The 19,475-nt window shown below is 41.5% G+C and overlaps 2 protein-coding genes and 1 long non-coding RNA gene across 11 annotated transcripts in view; 1 reads left to right on the top strand and 2 right to left on the bottom strand.

Annotated features, from left to right (window-relative positions):
- LOC118318233 overlaps nucleotides 1-624 on the bottom strand; it is a 31,864-nt gene extending 31,240 nt beyond the window's left edge. Inside the window, exons 1-2 of the long non-coding RNA XR_004795651.2 lie at nucleotides 471-624; nucleotides 15-87 (exon numbers count right to left, since the gene is read on the bottom strand). This is a non-coding gene — a long non-coding RNA (uncharacterized LOC118318233). The remainder of the gene's footprint in view (nucleotides 1-14; nucleotides 88-470) is intronic.
- A 241-nt stretch (nucleotides 625-865) lies between these two features.
- LOC118318229 (gamma-interferon-inducible lysosomal thiol reductase) lies at nucleotides 866-6,594 on the top strand. The gene is made up of 7 exons (XM_035647694.2): nucleotides 866-1,599; nucleotides 3,289-3,477; nucleotides 3,631-3,702; nucleotides 3,790-3,879; nucleotides 4,516-4,668; nucleotides 5,002-5,070; nucleotides 5,400-6,594. Exons 1-7 carry the CDS (start codon nucleotides 1,459-1,461, stop codon nucleotides 5,457-5,459), a joined length of 774 nt encoding a protein of 257 aa, XP_035503587.1. The 5' UTR covers nucleotides 866-1,458; the 3' UTR covers nucleotides 5,460-6,594.
- The window catches only part of LOC118318226 (cAMP-specific 3',5'-cyclic phosphodiesterase 4D-like), an 81,848-nt gene continuing 68,134 nt past the window's right edge, over nucleotides 5,762-19,475 (bottom strand). For all 9 annotated transcript variants that reach the window (XM_035647678.2, XM_035647677.2, XM_047336606.1 and 6 more), the window contains 9 exons: nucleotides 17,555-17,648; nucleotides 14,849-15,021; nucleotides 14,673-14,771; nucleotides 13,754-13,918; nucleotides 13,442-13,541; nucleotides 12,840-12,994; nucleotides 11,937-12,059; nucleotides 10,967-11,149; nucleotides 5,762-10,615 (listed from right to left, as the gene is read on the bottom strand). In XM_035647678.2, the coding sequence (XP_035503571.1) occupies nucleotides 10,049-10,615; nucleotides 10,967-11,149; nucleotides 11,937-12,059; nucleotides 12,840-12,994; nucleotides 13,442-13,541; nucleotides 13,754-13,918; nucleotides 14,673-14,771; nucleotides 14,849-15,021; nucleotides 17,555-17,648 (1,659 nt within the window). In that variant the 3' untranslated portion in view covers nucleotides 5,762-10,048. The remainder of the gene's footprint in view (nucleotides 10,616-10,966; nucleotides 11,150-11,936; nucleotides 12,060-12,839; nucleotides 12,995-13,441; nucleotides 13,542-13,753; nucleotides 13,919-14,672; nucleotides 14,772-14,848; nucleotides 15,022-17,554; nucleotides 17,649-19,475) is intronic.

Raw genomic sequence — 19,475 nt, 5'->3', positions numbered from 1 at the left:
AAAACTCATCTTACCTTGAGAAGGGATTCTTTTTTGGTGGATGCAACCTCTTCTGAACAATTATGTCGTTAGTGCCTGGAACTCGTCCTGTTTGGAGAAAAAAAGCTCGTTCAGGGTCATGACTTTCTAAAGTCTCTGTTGTGTGAACAAGGTTGGTTATATACCGTCTGCTTGGAGCTGAGATGACACCACTGTGTGCCATGGAGACCAGTGCCTGTATCACCCGTGAATGTTTGTCTAGTCCAATATTGTGAATTAAAAACCTGTATTTTCGGAACAATATTTTCTTGCAGGCGAGCCAGTTGTGTTGATGTAACAAAACATACCACATGTGAACTTCGATTTTCAGATGTTTGTAAATTCAAATCCCGACTTTTTTAACCAGAGCGCACGAAAATTCAATTAAAGGGATAGTTCAGTGATTTTGAAGTGGGGTTGTATGAGTTACTTATGCATAGTTAATATGTTACCTTATGGAAATGGTGATCAACGATGTCATTTAACGGAGTTTGGAGGAGAATTTGAAGTAGCGAGTCCCACTGTTGTCCAAAATGTTTGCACGTCACGTTACGTTGTAGACTTCAGATCGTCCCCGGAAGTTCTTGGCGCGCAATTCGAATCCATTATTCCCTGCGACAGAAACGATTTTTGGTAATTAGTAGTCAATAAATGTATCGATTTAGAATAAAGCACACCGACATGCATGTGTAGTTACTCGATGTAGTTAGTCAATACGTTTAAAAAAAAGAGTAAAATGGTCCATTGATCCATTCCGCTGCTACTCTGATGCGCTTCTACTCACTTCCGGGAACTATGGAGAGGCGCCATGATCCGCCATTGCTGGGGGAAAAAAAGTCCATTGGAGTGAACGGAGTTGTCGCGACTCTCCCTTAATCTAAATTTGGTTTATAGGCTGCTATGATTTGCTTGTAAAATATAAGCTCCTCATAGCCTAAGTAGGCGACAGCAGAAAAAGAAAATTCTTGCTAGCGTTCAACAACATCCCTTCAGGTTAATCAAATTTAATTTCTCTATACAGATAGAGGTAAATTGCAGTGGACAGAGCATTCTTTGCTAATATGTCTGACTGGGGATATTTAATCCCATTAGAAATGATTGATTGCACATGTTTGCGGAGGCTGATGTGCTCATATGGGAACATTTACTTAATTCACATCGATTAAAGTCATCGTTGAACAGCCAGATATTATTTTTCTCCTGTTCACGGAGCCCGAGGCAGGAATGTCCGAGGGTCCGTGAAGGCGGCAGCGCTCAATCAAACCTGTAGTTAATTATCTGGTGATTAGTAGGCAGGTCACGTGCAGCTCTGAAAGCCGAGGAGCAGCCTCAGTCTCTCGGCCCCTCAGTCCCCTCGGTCTCTCAGTCTCTCGGTCTCTCGGTCTCTCGGTCCCCTCGGTCTCTCAGTCCCTCGGTCCCTCTTCTCTCCTGGTGTCCAACATGAAGCTGTCAGCGCCGCTGGCTTTGCTGTTTCTCCTCTGCGCTGACGGGAGCGGCTCTGCGGTGTCTCACCCCAAACCACCCTGTCGTTACCCTCCGTCCCAGTGGTGTCGATCCCTGGAGATCGCCATAGAGTGTAAGGTGAGTACAGCAAAATATATATATGCACCATTACAAATTTGTCTATTTTAAGTCTTAATTTAATGAGGAAAAGTCGTAATATTGCAACAGTACAGTCATTTAATGTCACAAAAGGCCTAATATTAGGACGTTAAAGTTGTAATTCTTTGAGAAGTCACTCGCATTGCACGAAGGGAGAGGGGGCTTATGACACTAACAGGAGTCCTGATACTGATGTTTGTGTGGCCGATGAGAGAAAGTGTGTCGTCATTTGTGACAACAACTCCAAAGTCAACAAGATTCCTCACTGTAACGCAGGCGACGGACTGATCCTCTGACATTTCTCCTTTCGAAATGACACTACGCCTGAAGTTACGACTTATTTCTGGTAACGTTACGACTTTGTGTTCAAGGAGTCAGTGTCCCCCCTATGTGTCCCTAATACCCTAATAATCACAGTATGATGTGATCATATAAGGAGGGAATAAAAGGAGAGAACTTTATCTTTTGCTAGATTGTCCCAATGGAAGAGATATAGGATTATAAAGTGTGTATACTCTAGGTCAACTACTGTAAAGGTAGAAGATTCAGCCAAATACCTATTATTATTTTCTGTTGTGGCCTACTTAATATTTTGCTCTTGAGACAGGTTTCTTTTTCTTGTGAGAATTCATAACCGTCCTCTTATGCCTTTCATCATTGTCTGAATAACCAGAATTACCTAACCCTATAAATAGATAAAGTTGATAAAATGGACTTGTCGTTAACTCTGTTCTGGGAAGATACAGGGGGGAAGTGCCATAATAACATGATCATTGAACAACATTGTCTCAAAAAAGAGTTTTTTTATGGTCTCCGTCTAAATGGGAGTCATGCTTCAGGAATTGAACACCAGACGCTCCTCATGTGACTGGCAGCGCAGGTTCTGGGTCAAATAAAACAATCGGATTATCAGTTTAAAGATGACCAAAGGCTGGAAAAACCAAAACCAAGGTGTGTAGTTTGTCCTACACTGTGAGTTAAGTGAAAGTTTACAACTAAAGATTCATTTCATAAATCCAGTCATTCTTATCACTATTGTATATTCCACAATACCATCAAATGCCATAAAACACAATTGCAAGTCATCAGTAAAATAAAGTGAAAATGCTTGTTTGACTAAAAGCATGACAGTCATTCCGATTACCAAATCTGTAGACCTAAATTAAATTTATGATAAATTATATTTAATTTCATTTGAAGTAATCCACTTATTGTTTTGATAATATATAGTTGACTTGTTTTTCCTCTGGTACACATCTGCTCCACTTTATATCTGGGGTAGGTCTTGACCTCCTGGCCTTGATGAATTTGTCGTGAAATAATAGTCAGTGTAAATGTTGAAAGAGCAAAAGGCCAAGAAGTCACTTTTTGTTGCAACACACGCTGTGCAAGATTTTATGTCTTTACCTTTCAGGACCACAGTGTTCACAAATATATATTTTAACACAATTTGAGAAAACAAAAACATTTTCTGCAGGTATAAAACAGCATAGAGAACAAAGTGCTACCCTGGTGGATTCTTTTTTACATTGACCGCTGTACCTGACTTACACAGAGCTCTTTTCCAAGACTTTTCTGTTTTTCTCAGTTAAGGATAATACCTTAAAATGGTTAGATCGCCATTCTAGAGAACATGTGACAGTCTTGTTTTTGTCTTGTTCTGTGTAGGTTCAGAAGCAGTGTATGGAGGTGAATGCTACCAGACCAAACCAGGCTGTTCCTCCAGTCTCTGTCACTCTGTACTATGAGAGTTTGTGTCCAGCCTGCAGAGTCTTCATCACCCAACAGCTCTTCCCCACCTGGACGATGCTGCAGGACATCATGGCCGTCACTTTGGTGCCCTACGGGAACGCTAAGGTACGCTGATCTTCATCTTCTGTTAATGCACACAGCGGCTTTTAAAGTGGAGCGACGATTTTATGTGATCTTGCAGAGTCTTATTGAGAATTTCTTTTGTTACTGTTAAATATTGATATCACCCAGAAGTGAGACTTGTTTTTTCTCTTGAAGGAGCTTCCGTCACCAAATTCTCCCTTCACCTGTCAGCATGGAGAGCCCGAATGCAGAGGAAACCTAATTGAGGTTTGCATGTTTCACCACCTCTACCCTCTGTAATGTTTTGTTTCTACAAAAGCGTGATGATTTTAGATGAACTGATGTGCTCCTCAGGCCTGTATCATCCATTTAACGAGGCACTCGTCACTTCAAATCATCTACTGCATGGAGTCGGCTGCAGATGTTCTCAATGCTGCAAAGCCTGTGAGTATTTATTTATTTAACCTGGCAGTATTTTTGGTCCATGTCTTCTAGTATAACTCTACTGTGAGCACATTTTACTCATCATACTTTATGGTCAGACCTTTAAAACCAAGTCACCAAGATAATGGTGATGATGAGAAAAGTCTCTAAAAATCTAAACCAAATAGAGCTGCAACTAATGAGTTCTCAATTCATCATTTAATCAATAAAATTTCAGAAATATGCTAAAATGTCGGTCAGTTTCAAATCTAGTTTTTGTTCAACCAAGCAGCTGAAGAAAAATAGAGAAAATGGTATATGTTGGAATTGAAGAAGCTGGAAAATGTTTCATTTTTTTTTGTAAAAAAATGAGCCAAATGATTAAATGACTACTATATTGAGTGACTTATTTTTGCAGCTAAAAAACCAAGTATTTACTGGTGGCAAAAACAAGGTGAACATACCACAAGTAAGAGATCTTTGGTGCGTCAGAGTTGTCACATGTTTACACCTTCCACAGCAAAAAATAAATGATGGCCTTTGTGATTTTTACGTGGGTGTAAAAAATAGATCCATAAAATCCCTGAGGACTCTTGAATTTCTGGAACATACTGGATGTGATTTGTTGGTTATACCAGCTCTGTCCTGTTGTCTCAGTGCCTCCAGCTCTACGCTCCCTCCGTCTCCTGGTCGAGCGTTGACTCCTGTGTGAATAAAGGACTGGGATACCGGCTGATGCACGCCAACGCTGTCATGACCAGGGCTCTGAACCCAGCTCACACACACGTCCCCTGGGTCACCTTTAACGGGGTAAAACACATAGTCATACTCTAGACTACACAGTGATAGCTTGATATACAGTGGTAGAATTATGTTTTAGATTTGTTGGCTACTGATGTATTGTTTAACACCTCAACCTGTACATTACATCCAGATCGCGGAAAATGGAAAAGGTTGCTCAAATTATCCGACACCAGAATCTGATATAAAATGTTGATTTCTTTTTTTGACTGGTACTGACGACATGAAATAAAGCAGAAACGTCTCATTACTTTTGCAATAGAAAACAATTTGAAATTCATTAAACTGTCAGTATTGTATAGGACTATTGTAAAGATTACTAAAAGAAAAGTCTCATTCCAGGAATATTCAGAGGAGAATGAGGACAAGGCCATGTCGTCTCTTTTCAATTTGGTTTGCCAACTTTACAAGGTGAGGACTTGCTTGTGTTAAAGTTCAGGTATAAATGTGTGTGAGGAGATGAGAGAACTCTTTTGACAAGTTTGAAATCAAAACATGTGCCAGACACTTTCAAAAAAGAATTAAAATCCATGTCATATATAAAGGTAAGCCCTTCAACATTTCCACAAAATTATTTACAAAGAATGTGGGTTAGTGCTATTATGTTATAGTCTGTCTCATTATCGTCATTTGCATCTGCATCACTTTAACCCCACATTTATAAAGTTGTTGTTTTTTAAATTTGTATTTGACACTTAATGATTCCTGCTGGGATGTGACTAACTCTGTCACGTCTACAGGGCGTGAAGCCTCCAGCCTGCTCTGGAGTCCCGGTCAGACTGGACAGAAGCTTCTGCTGATACAGCGAAATCCATTATAAAATGTCTGTGTGGTCTGCCAGCAGGAAAACTGCTCATCACCTACATAATGTACCTAATAACACTATCATATTAATTTTCATACTCATAATAGCTTTAGTTGATAACAATCAATGCAGGATTTTTTATGTTCCACTTGTACATTGATGGGATGTTTAGGATCAGATCTGAAAGTGGCATGAATCATACTTGTCTTACAAATAGCGCTTCTCTATCCATTTGAAAAACTTTGTTCATTGGGCTGACTGTACAGAACAAAGAAATAATAAAAGACTTCTTTGCTATAAATTTCCATATAATTTATTGGCATTTTCCACTTAAAACACCCTGAACTCCCGAGACTCTTTTGGCTAAAAATGAGAAACAAAAATATATTCATTTCCTTTGACAAAAAACATTGGAGTGGCAGATGTATAGATACTTGTAAAGTATACTTGATTTTTAGGCTCAAGAACATAAAGTCAAACTTCTTATGTTACAGTACTTTGTCTCGACAGAAACGTTTTGAAGAATAAATATCTCTTACAGAAGTTTGCACGACACTGAGGCTGAGAAAAGCGAGACGACATGAAAATAAATGGTGGCAGTATCAGCGCAGCACAATAAAGGAGCAGCAGCAGGGACTCTGCTGCTCATCGACACATTTAACACTGTATGGCACTGATGTCTTCCTGTGAAGAGCCACAGAGCTGAATTTAACATGCTGATGAAATGCCTCAGATCACCGGGCTACACACTCCAGCTACACAATTTTTTCAAGACGATTAACATCCTACATGATGGAAACATTGTGCAGGGAGTGAGATGTCTGTTCATATCAAATATAAGTTCTCCAAAATTGAGGACTTTCAGATTCGAGAGTACAAGTGATTAATTTTTATGTTGCTTTTCTGGTTGCCACTGCTTGTGCAAAACTACCAAGTGCTTCAGTTTGTTCTATAGTAAAAAGTAGTAAAATCTCACCACTTGTGCTGCAGGAAAGTTAACAGATCGTGTTTGCAACAGATTAGATGGACCAAACTAATTTCAAGAAACAGAATAAGTTTCATATTGTTGGATGACTGCGCTAATATTTTAGACCATGTCATGCATACGATTAAATACGCTTAATGTCTAACTTGCTTGTGCTCATTTTTCCGTATCATCTAATAGACACATCAAATTTTTAATGCATTTTTTCTTTATAAAGACAGAAAGCTCTTTAACTGGTGTCAAGAAGTCCAAATTATTGGGTCAGTACCAAAGGCCTAAAATCTTTGAGGACAATACGTTTACACTGCACACACAATGACACATTAAGAAACATTTTGTCCCAAAAAGGATTAAAGGTATGTTTGGTGAAACGTGGAGCAGAACCCCTCAACAAGTCCAACAATTTTGCTGTTTTTAGAGCTTTAGCAGTAGTTCAAGTAAAATCAAAGGTTTCTGAACGGGCACAAGAAAAGGCCACAAAGCCTGAATCCCCCGTCACTGCCCCACTACATTCTGACATATCTTGTGCGCAAGTATGAACTTCGTCCTGCTGATGGCGGTAGAGGTAAAGTCTGGGTATCCTAGCTGCTGACATTTACATGGCATTTTCATTGCATGAAGGCATCTATGGTTCATTTTTTTTAGCTAAATAAATTATGCACTTGCAAAACATGACAAGTCAACACAGGTATTACATAACAGAATTTCTCAGATTATCATGTGATAAATGATATTCTGTGAAATGAGAGAAACCCTTTCAGCTTCACTTTGGTGAATTTTCATGTTGTATCACGCGATTCCGGGCTCCTTTGTGGGATGATGACTCTTTTTCTTAACTCCAGACCAGTTTGAAATTGTTGTAAAGCTAAAACCGAAGCTCAACACGTGTCATTTTAGAAATGCTTTTGTTAATGTATTCCAGATTCTTTATGGCCAATTTTTTTTTTCCAGTTTCCTGTGAAGGAACATTTGAAACATAAGGGGAGAACAGTGAGTCAAATGGTGTTTGGAGGCTCGGCATGTTAAAAACGGCAAAATGATCTTTAACAGCAGGTTCCATCCTCTCCTATCACATGTGATGCTTATCAATGAAGCTTACCAGCTGAGTTAATGAAATACTGTTAGACTAGTGTTTACTACTACTGCGAGACCAGGAAGTGTATCATATCCTGTGTAGTGCTTGTTCACTACCTGGTCTCTCTACCTCAGTGACGGCGACCAACACTGATTCAGACTGAACATGGTACAGAAAGAGTCGTGAAACTCCGGAAACTACAAACATTCTCACGTCTCAGCTGTCTGGTTAGGAAAGGGCTGAAAAGACAGATCCTAAGTTGCACAAAGTCTATTGAATCGTCTGCTTTAGATACTGTTGACATCTATCATTCGTAAAAACTAACACTATAAAGTCAGTGACTTCGATACAATCATCAGGTTAAAATCTCTAGTGTAAAAATGTACATAATCGTAGGCTGGCAGGTGTTTGTGGCACACAGTTATCCCAGTCGAGCACTACTGACCGAATAAGACAAACGTAGTCTGATGGAACACCATCAGTTTGGTTGTAACTACATTTCTCTCAGACACTTTTGAAAATGTGCTTGTGATCTCACCAGCAGTTTCTTTGGGCAGGGTAGGAAAGTAACACCAAAGTGATTTGGGGAATTATAAGGTCCGTGCTGATTCGGGGAAAATGGAAAGGACTTTTATTTAAAAGGACACTCCACTTATTTTAGACACGGAGGTCAGTTTATTTGAGCACAACCTGTGGAAGCGATTGTATAATGTGCAATGTGGCTCTGAAGGGATTGGGCTCACTATTAGAGATTAATAACAAAAACCGTGGGGCAGACTTTTAAAAAAAATGGGCAAAGGGAGGATCTAATGAAAGGCACTATTGAATTGCATTATGGTAAATGTACGATCCACTGTTATAGGGACTCATTGATTTGGATCATTTTAGAAAAAAATAGTCTCTTATCAGTCGTCCAACTTGATCACAGTGCATCACTAAATTGCCAGAACACTCCTGTGACGGACAAGCCTCGACATGTGGCTGAGGTTTGACATTTGAAATGTCTGAGTGAAATTCTTAATTAAATACATTCAAATATCTTTACTTCAAAAGGCCAGAAAAATGTTCAGGTTCAGTTTCATTGAAAATATCTTTGCAGAATACCTGAACCATGGTTTTCACAATGAATGCACACAGACTTAACACTGCTGCCAAAGCCTCTGAGTTTCAGTGTGTAGATTGGATTTATATAAAAATAATATTCGTTTGTAGGTGAGGCCTGTCATCTCATCTGTTAGGCACAGGGTTTTCATTCACAAATGCTGCACTTATGAATTGCAGCCCTAGTACCTCTATTTGCACTCTCAGTGAATCTGAACCTCTGTATCTGAAGCTTCTCAAAACACAGATGGTCTCATAATTCATATGTCATCTGACCACCAGGGGGTTGTCTGTTGAGCCAGTAGCTCAGTTACTTTCCTGCCCCGCCTCACATATATACTGTACTATTTGTGTGATCCGTAGGCCTACATTGGATGAAGCCCTTTGTGTGACTGAATAGAAGAGCTGTACAGCAGAGATGGTAAAGTGCTACTGCGGACCGGAGGCACCCTGATAAAAGAAATGCTTTTCAAGCACATAAACACAAGACGAGACCAGCAAATATACGACAAAGAAAATGTCCCGAAACATCATCCCAGGTTAAAAAAATAGCTTAAACAAATTATACAGATGGTGTCTTTTGTATTTTCAACACATGAGACTGACAGTCCTTCTCAGTGTCCGATCTCTGTGGTGCTACAAGTTGGTTTGTATAGTTATTTCCTTGATTGCTTTAGTTACCAAATTCTCTTTTAAAGGGTTTTGATTTAATGGTAGATACACGCAGGTTCAACAAATGATCTAGTTTGGAGGTAAAACAAACAGAAGGTTGGGGCTGGGGGTCAGAACAGGGTTACCCACTACACCTGTGCTACATTCGATTTTTAGTTTCTCTTCATACCCTGAGGTTTAGGTCCATCGATTTTCTCGCTGCTCACCTAGATCCTGTATTTGGTAAAATTATTCATCCCTCGCATCATTCTTGAACAACAACAAAAAAATCATACTCACTTATTCAAATAATTTCATATCTTAAACTAAATCTATGGTGCAAAACATTATTTCCAAGACCCTGTTGAACCACTGTCATCCCTCATTCGCTGCTCTTTTCTGAAAGTCGCAAACAGTTATTTTGGAGGAAGACATTCCCTTGAACTTATGCAGTTGTATCACACTTCAGCTCCGCTCCTCTTCCCAGTTTAAACTGCAGCAGTCTTTGTCTGGGACACTGAACTGAAGCTACAACAAAGCAGGATGGGACACATAGGCCTATCAGGCATCCAAAGAGAGGCTAAAACGATTCTTCTTTGCTGAAAAATAAAATAAAACAGAGGGGGAACGTCCCTCTGTTCTCTAGAGAGGGTGTCTCCAGTGTAAAGGGACTGTGGTGATTTTACAGACTTTATTGGTTAGGGCCTGCCCTGCCTCCTTCATCCTACACTCGGCGCTCATGTCTCTCAGGCGGGGCAGGTTGTGCTGGTTGTTACGTGCCCATGTGCAGGCAGGCTATCCCGTCGGCCTCCTGGCTTAGTTCTCTGTCCCTGTCGGTGCCCCCCCTTCCAGGGGAGGCCACTGTTCTGTGAGGATGGGGGCTTCGCACCGACATGGCAGCCAAACTCAGGGTCCGAGACGGGTGAGGTGAGGGTGGGCGGTACCTGCTGCTGCTGCTGCTGCTGCTGCGGGGGTCCGGAGACAGGGAAGGGGAGGAGGAGTCCCTGTGATGCTCCCCAATTGATTGGGACTCCTCCTCTAAGGGGCTCTCCAGATCAGACTCCACCTCATTCTCCTCTTCCTCCAGAGTGAGTTCAAACTGGAACTTGTCCCCTCCTCCTCCTGAGGGGACAGATCCTCCTGCTTCCACGGCTCCTCCTCCTGGCTCCCTCTCGGCATGGTGCTCCTCTGGGCTGGAAGGTGATGGGCTGCGGGGGATCATGCTCTGGTACCACTCCCTGTTGTCCTCCAGAGTGTCTAGGATGTCCTGGGCATCAGGGTGCACCAGGTCTGCCCAGGTCTCCCACAGAGGGTGGACAATGTAGTCGATGAACCCCACCTGGTCATAAAAATTAATAATTACAGAAATGAACTGGAAAATTTTACAGGGATTAAATGTATGCCGAAGGCATACCAGGTAAATTTGTCTCGACCGTAAATGTAAAAATTCTATTATCATTTTAGCACTATTCTGTAATGGGCATAAAATAAGTCAGACCAATATAAGCTATAGCTGCGTTCAGACATGCACTGAAGTCCGGACATTTTTCTGAACTTTTCCAGAGGGGCTGTATGTGAAAACGATAATGTTAATCTGGACACTTTCCAGAAATTTTCTCAAAAGTTTTCTCTTTTTCAACCTCACACTGTACCTCCATCTTCTCCACATCTCTGTGTGTGCAGTCGTTACCTGGCTCTTCTCTATGGACGCATTCTGTTTGTCACACATGGGACTGATCTCCATGCCCTTGTCTCGTTCTCGGTCTCCCTGGGTGAAGAACTCCACCATGATGCGGTCTGTCCACTGTCGGTACATCTCCAGAGGTTTGGTTGGGTTGCTCAGGTCGGCACAATGGACCATGTTCTGCAGAACCTGAGGGAGACGAGCTTGATGAGACTGCTGGTGATGTTAAGGTCATTTACGGGTTATTATAACCTGTCAATGTAACGGGGTGGGTGGGACTGTGCGGTGTTCCTTGGATTTTCTGTTGATGATGATGGTGCTTCTGTAGGTTTTTGAGTGAGTTTTTTTCTGTTTGTAGACACATTTTTCCCACTTATTTCACCGGTAATCATCGGAATGAATGTCTCAAGGCGGTGCTAGTTTAGCATTTAGAAATAACTGAGACTTTACCAACTGATCACTTTCTATTCTATCTGGAAAATACACAGGAATTCACGGACCTGTAAAATAAGGCATGACCAAAAACTCATAACAATAATGGGATGTATGGGAACAGTCGGCTACAAACAACTTTTCATAAATTGATGCTCTAAACTGAGAGAATAAACCAAGACCATGATTATTTTATAATAGCCTTTTTTTAAGATGTTATCCAGCAGCTGAGGACACTAATGCAATGACCACTTTGCGTCCAGCAGGCTGCAGCACTGTCACACAAACTCCCTGGTTGAACATGCAGACGGCTGTTTGGTTTGTTGTGTATGAAAGACAATAGTGTGGAAACATGCTGCCGTCACTGCCTGAGAACTATTGCGTTCAGTTCAGCATTTACTGTGAGGATTTGAGCTAACACTGATTCCTTCTCCAGTATTTGCTGCAGATTGGACGTAGAATTTATCAAATTCAGTGATGTAAAGTCTCTGTTCATCATACTCAATAAAGTGTACTACCCATATATGTGCAGAGCAGCTCTCACCTGAATGCGGTCAGAGTAGTTGTCCAGCAGCAGGACTCCCAGACTCGTCACCTTCTTCGTTTCCACCATTGTCTTCATGTCCGCCAAGAAGTTCATGTGTTTGGACATATCTGTGGCCAGCACCTGAGGAGGACGACAGTCACACAAACAGAGACACAACACATCTTCAGTCAGTCGTTTCCATGAGATGACGCGTGTCCCTGCTTCCCATGGGAACTGAATATGCTGCATGTGTACTGTGAACTTTAATTTTTCGGTATTTCTACCGACAGCTGTGGCTTTCTTGTTCTGAAGGCGTGTGATGCTTTTTAATGAAAATATTTCATGAATGCTATACAGTACATCTTACAGTGTTTCTTTCAAATAGTAACAATACTAATCTAATCTAATTAGAGATTAGATTAGATTGTTTTTTTCTTGTTGCATTTGTGTGGGTTACTTAATCTGATTATGACGAATAAGTCGTATCATCTATCAGCTTCACTGTAGCACAGTAATGCCACACCTCTACTGGACCTCAGATTTGGCCACACTTATGTTCTTGCCATCTAATAATGTGATAAATTCTTCTTCATAAACGAATCCTACATTCTCTTTCACTTTCCACTTTTATTTGTCCCTTCCAGCTGACAATAAAAAAAGGAAGTCGTAACCGACCATCGGTCGTATCAGTGTCCTCAAGCAACAACTGCATGATGTTTTGCCAGCAGCCCTTCCAAAGTAGTCTGTTACTACAGACATGAAGCTGCTGTATCAGTGTACTTTTACTGAACACAAACTGCACTAGACGACGAGCAAAATCTAATACCATAATGGTGACACTGTAAAAGCGACAGTTAAGGACAGTGCGACTGAAAAGCAATCAATAATCAATATGTCAGATGAAAGCCGCAGCAGCCTCACCATGTCGATCACCATCTTGCGGAGGGAATCTCTCAGTTTCTTGCTGAGGTTTTGGAAGATGTCACAGTTGTCTTCTTGGAGCAGTTTGAAGCCCACGGCCAGGTGGTGGTTCTCCAGCACCGAGGCGTCGTTGTACATCAACGCCAACTCCGAACCTGCGACGATGGAGATTGAAAAGTTCAATAGAAATAAGAAAAATATAATACTAGTTAATTTATTATTCTGAATCAACGTCCCCGTCTAAATTAGATCCTTTGTTTTACTGTGCCTGATCCATGAGGGCCACAGCACAATCGCCTGACAACACTGCATGTGTCCGCTAAAGTCAAAGGAAACCTACATGCATTAACAATAGGTTAGCAAATCATCTGATTGCGAATGATTATTGATTACTATTGAGACGTCAAAGCAAACTGTTAAGTATTTAAAAGATCTGAACATTTTATAAAAATGTTTTAGTGTTATACAGTACTTAAAAACTTTTGCAGTGTTAAAAAGGCACTTAAATATCGATAGGGTTTTTAAGCATCACTCAAAGGGTTATTGCATTTATTCCAAAAGCCTGTTGGGGCAGATGTTGACAGAGACAGAGAGGAACCTACTGGTGTTTATTAGGAACTGGTTGGTGACGCCTGGGTGGTCAACATCATGGATGGCACTTGCAAACAGAGCAGCCATAATCTCTAGGTCTGTGAACACTGCCTGTGTTGGACAAGGGACAGGAAACACATTTGTTCAAGACAATACACTGATTTTATAATCAAACTATCACTCATTTTGAACAAGAAATATCACGTGTTAATGGGGAAAAGTCAGGATTCAGAGGTGCAGCAAACTTTGCTGTGATTAATAACCCAATCCTAAAATCCATATAAACGTAGCCAGAAACTACAACAACAGCTTTCTTATCTTACCTCTAAAGCGGGGGTGGACAGGAGGACATGGGTGGACTGCACCACGTCGGCTGCATGGATGTTGTTGTGATAAGCGACGTCAGCATGGTAGTGATCCTCTAAGGTCATCATGAAGGTGATGAAAGTGTCGACTGGGATCTTAAAGGTTTTCAGGAGATCTCTCTCCTGAAAGGGTGAAATGGAAACCAGGAGTCAAACCAACAGCAAACAACTCTTATTAGAAATTATTCTGTGGCTTCTGTTGATTACAAAAGTTTCCATAAGTTTGCCTGTAGGAGATTGTTAACGCCGCTGATTTTTCCCATATCCCACAATAAAAGTTTTTTGTGACATTTATCACAAATAATTCTTTGAACTGTCTCCAGCCTTGGCCACTTGGGGGCAGCATAAATAAGAGTGGCATACAATGACACTGTATCACCAGCTTTCCATTTGATATGGTGAACTACACAAAGAGTTGCTTATTAACACATCCAGCAGTCACAGAGCAACATTAAAATCCACGTGGAGTTGTGCTTGTGTTCACCTGGTAATGCAAATACAGTGTTCACTCTCTGTTTGCTCTTGTGTTGTCCAGAGGAAAACATCTGGCTGTTTAGCTGCTAAATGCTCCAGTGCCTTCACCAGTAAGCCTATAACTGTGTTGAGAGCTTCTTTCCATGAGCTGAAACTCACCATAAAGCTCCATAATGTATTAAATGTATATTTCTCTAGTTTTATCACTACGAGCGACCATTGTTTTCATGTTGTGATGTGATACATTGTTGGCGTAATATGTCTGCAATAGCTAATAAATGATTTATTGATGATGAAATAAACCTTTTTTTAGAAGAAGAAGAAAATTTTACTTAATTAATCCACTGATTTACTAATTTTATTTCTATAAGTGAACAGACTAATAGCCGAGGGATTTTCCTACCTGGAAGACGGAGTACATGATCACCGTTAAAGGGCGGTTTCCGGAAAATTCAGCAATCTTGAAAATATCCAGACCCCAACGATTAATTTCCTCGATCTCCTGGAGAAGTATAATAGGACATCAATAAGACTGTTTCACAGTGTGTACTGTATGCTTCTATCTGTGTGTGAGCTCACTTTGGCCAGCAGACTCTCATGCGGCGTGCTGACTCCGAAGCGAGGGATGAAGGCGGCTGCTAGGCTGGGACTCTGCGTGACCTTTTTCACACCAATGATCTGTGACATTGGCCTCTTCTTCTTCTCCTTCTCCTTAGGAGGTGGAGACAGGATCTCCACATCATGCTGTTTCTCTGTGATGTGGACACACAGACAGACACATACTGTTAAGGGCAGGTTCATAAGTGATTCGTTAAGTCTGTAGTTTACTGACATGGAAACGCCCATTCTCTGGCTTGGTTGGACAACAATTTCATACTGCATGTGCTTCCCCAGTTAAGCTCCATGACTCTTATCATGTGTCCTGTCTTGACCCATAAGTGAGGGACTTCTTGTATTTGTATTGCACCAAATCGCTTTAAAAATATTTCCTTGAGTTTTTAAGTGTCTTTCAGTGTTAGAGTGAAAAAGTAGTTTACTAAATGTGTCACCTTGTAGATCAAATTCACCTAAATATCACAGAGAAACGCGAAGATATATTTCTCATTTTCAGTGTTTGGGTTAGGTAAGCATTTGTGCTTCTATTCAGCATAACACAGTCGGAAACTATGTCAGTGACCTTGTGAAAAAGAAGAAGAACAGTATCAGTAAATGCAAATAAAAGTTTAAACAATACATTACAAAGAATGCCTGTTTTGAAGTTTTACGTAAAATCGAATTGCCACTTAAAAATTAAATTATAACTAGATTGAAATTTAAGCAATATATTTTTGTACATTTAACCATGGTTGGAAGACATGGTTTGTAAACAAACAGGCACATATACAAGTATAGTTATACAGTAACTCCAGTATACAGTACAGCTATATTGTCAGAGCAGTGGGTGCAGAACACCAGCAACAGAAAAATATGGACGGTGGGTAAAACCTGTCAACTTCTCAGGAGCTCATAGCTTTGTTGTGAGATCGATGACGAAGCATGTGTCTTGTTTTTTTTAACTGTAGGAGGGGCCTTTTTATTCCAACCTACTGTGTAGCGTTTAATCCCTTGAACAAAAACATGGAAATCACCAAAACAAGGTTTCCACTGATGGCATCGATTTGACTGAAATAATCTCCATATGATCCGTTGACACAGAGGTGCTGTTTCAGCAGAACTGGTTGAGTTGAAAAGGACTAATCTGTTTGCACACAAACCAACCAAGAAAATGATAATCCCATTTTGACATCCCAGACAGCCCGCATCACCTCACGTCCACATATCCTCCTTGGTATTCTCCATCCACGTACATTTCAGCACAGTAGGAATGATTGCAGAAAGAGCATCCAGATCTGTGGCCAGATACGAGCACCGGCCACCAAAAGGACGCAGAGCGACGTGAGTGACAGCGTCACACGAGGCGCTGTCTGGCCTCTCTCACCTCTCTCACAGTGCCTCCTCTTCCTCACACCCAAAACCATGGTGTTCATTTCCAAACGCGGCCGGGCTTGACGCCGAGGCACTCATATCAAAATGGCATCTAACTGACAGCTCCATCATCCTTCGGCTGGACGTCCATCCTGCCGACAGGGCTGCCGGAGACTCAGCCTCCAATTGATGCAACACGCTGTCTAATAATATTGCACCCTGTTGCTACGACAACGCCACACAATGTGTCCGGGAATGTTGTCCGTCTCCGCACCTCCTCTCTCTTTAAGGGATAGACAAATCCTCACCTTCACCGCCCATTCTTAATATCTAACCGACCTCTCTTCCTTCCTCTTTTTTGAAATTTGCTTCTTCATATTTTCAGTAAATAAAATCTTCCTTCCATCTGTCCTTCCCTTAAAAAATCCACTGCCTTTCTCTGTTTCTGTGCCTTTAAAATAGTAAAAGTCCCCTATCCCTGTTTCTTTTTTCTCCCCCTTCACTGCCTTTCTTTCAAATACAACTATTTGTCTTGCCACATTTGTCTCCTCCCCCTTTCTTCAAATGTAATTTCTATTTTTTCTTTACAGTCTTGAAACTCGCTCCTGCTTTTTTCTAAAATCTTTATCTCTTTCTTGATTTAATTTTTAAAAAATTCCTTTTCTGCATCCCATTCTCCTGTCCTTTTAAAAGATTCCTCTGCAAAAAACAACCACAACAACAACAAAAAAAACAACTAAACTAAACTAAACTGAACAAAAAGCACTCCATCCATTTTCTTCCACCACCTCGCACACACCTTGCTGGATGACATGGCAGCATTCACATATGTTGAAGGTCATATAATATAACAGTCAGCAAAACAGGCAATGACCCAGGTGACGCAATTATGTAAATCTGATTATTCTTGTTAGAAGAGCAGGGTAGCACCACAGACACAAAGGTCACTGACACGTCTGCCATAGTGTGGAATTTAATCTACACAAGTTCACTTTGTTTTAAGCACACATTTTTTATCAAAGATAGACTAAATATTTTAAATATCTCTCAGTATAAATGCTCAACAGCACAACAAACTAACTACAGGCACCAAAAGTACCAAGAAATTGAATCAACACGACTTTAAAAACAAAAGCTGAACATTTTCAACCTGAAGGAGGGAGGTTGTAATGCAGGGGCAAGACTTGTAGTTGTACCTAATAGACTCGAAAATAAACAATACATAGATAATGGATGGATGGATGCTGAGGCTTTCAGTGAGTAGCAGCCCATTCCCTTCCACATTTGATCACTCGTTTGTCTCAGGTTTTTAAAACTCACCTAAGAAGGTGCTTGAAATGAACTCTGACACCTGGTTCCCTGAGCGGCTTGTCTCTGATAGCTGCGTCAGCTCGCGGTTCAGCATCCTCTTAAACTGTGTGGACACAAATAAACACCAACAGAGATGTGTTTAGTCCTTGTAGAACTGCAGAAGAACATGTCAACATACACACGGTGACAAGGTGTATGTGCAGCACTTTTTAGACATCAATACTGCAGTGAAATTGATGGGGACACTGAGGATGTCGAGGTTGGACAGGCTGCTGAATTTACAGTCTTCTTTTCACAGAAACACAACAAAAGATGCTCCATCATCTTTGCAGGGGTTTGAAAATTATGGATTGGGTCCCGTAATGGACTAGCGTTAATAGATCTGGTGTCATTTCAAGTGACAGCAAATTTATTTCTGTTTTTACACCCTGAAATTCATATTTACCCAATCTGAAATACTTACAAAGTGACACGTGTGGTTTCATTATATTTAATTATTTTGTCTTTCTTAAAACAGAAAGAAGACAAGACAAGCGGTCAAGCTCGATTTGCACTGCTGATGCTAAAAACACAGGGATTACACAAAACTTTTTAAAAAACAAAACAGTTGAGTGTTTCCCCCCTAAGCTTTATTGCAGTAGCAGTTTCCAAAATGATTATGTAACAGCTCTTGCATGTGGTGGCTGAAGGAGGAGGGAGGGGATCTGGGGGAGAGAGAGTGATGCTGCAGTAGTTGCACGCACGCGCGCACACACGCACACACGCACGCACGCACACGCGCACACACACACACACACACACACACACACACACACACACACACACACACACACACACACACACACACACCACACACACACACACACACACACACTGAGGACTAACTCTTAAACTCAACCTTAACCTAACTTCACCATTATGTTAAAACATGACACCCTAACATTTAAATATTTACATTATGTGGACCTGCTTTTGTCTCAATCAGGAAGACATGTTCCCATATGGTGAGTGTGTAAACAGACATGAGTAATATCTGCCCCCCCCCATGTATGAGTTTGCCTCTTTTTTTCCTTTATTGCTGTTTATCACACACACACAAACACGCACACACGCACGCACGCACGCACGCACGCACGCACGCACATTTCCAGTATTCAGTCCCGTTTGCAGACCTGCTCCTGAGTCGGATCCAACAGGCAGGCTCACACAGCATTCAGCCCCCTGCAAGGATTGCGCTGCCAATCGATAGATCCCATCTTAAACACGGCATGCCAGCAGCGCTCCATGTCGCTCACCTGTCTGAGTCTCCAGCACAGATACAGCCAGAGCCCCGATGCAGGCATGTCAGCCCCGGCATGTTGATGTTAGAGGTCGGTAAAATCCAAAGCGTCAAGAAGACAAGTTTGCCTGGCTTAGTGACAGGCTATACTCTCCTCAATCAGTCCTGCTCCGCGCTCAGCAGGGACAGTCTGAACACGAAAAAAAGACCACTCGATATAGAAGTTCCCACAGTCCCATGTGCTGTCCTGAAGGTGAGGGGGTAAGGATGGGGTGGGATGGGGGGGTGGAGGGGTCATAGGGAAGGGGTGGGGCAGGGTGAGGCTGGGAATGTGGTCTCTCATCGGGGGAAGGAAGGGTGTGACTGCAGACGCTCATCCAACTACTGTCACACACACTGTCAATGAGAAATATAAAGAGAGAGATAGCGAGGGAGACACACACGCTGTTGCCCCCTCTCCGTCCAATGAGCTTCAGCTGGCTTCAGGGGCTGGGTGGAGGAGAGGGATCTGATTGGCTGACTGTGAAATGGAGGAGGTTTGAGTGTAGTAGCCAAACGGTGAGGAGAAACAGGAAGGAGTGAGGTGGGGAGGAGATGCTGATTAATTCTGTCAGCAGAGGGAGACGCCATTCGTGAATGTGAATCTTAAAT

The sequence above is a fragment of the Scophthalmus maximus genome, chromosome 13 (genome assembly GCF_022379125.1).
Source record: "Scophthalmus maximus strain ysfricsl-2021 chromosome 13, ASM2237912v1, whole genome shotgun sequence".
Lineage (NCBI taxonomy): Eukaryota > Metazoa > Chordata > Actinopteri > Pleuronectiformes > Scophthalmidae > Scophthalmus > Scophthalmus maximus.
This window is presented reverse-complemented; position numbering and strand designations above follow the sequence as displayed.

Bases quoted from the DNA above. Each gene is read 5' to 3' on its own strand.
- LOC118318229 (XM_035647694.2), top strand. From the start codon at position 1,459: ATGAAGCTGTCAGCGCCGCTGGCTTTGCTGTTTCTCCTCTGCGCTGAC. The intron at 1,600-3,288 runs GTGAGTACAGCA...TGTTCTGTGTAG, and splicing joins AGATCGCCATAGAGTGTAAG to GTTCAGAAGCAGTGTATGGA. The intron at 4,669-5,001 runs GTAAAACACATA...GTCTCATTCCAG, and splicing joins CCTGGGTCACCTTTAACGGG to GAATATTCAGAGGAGAATGA.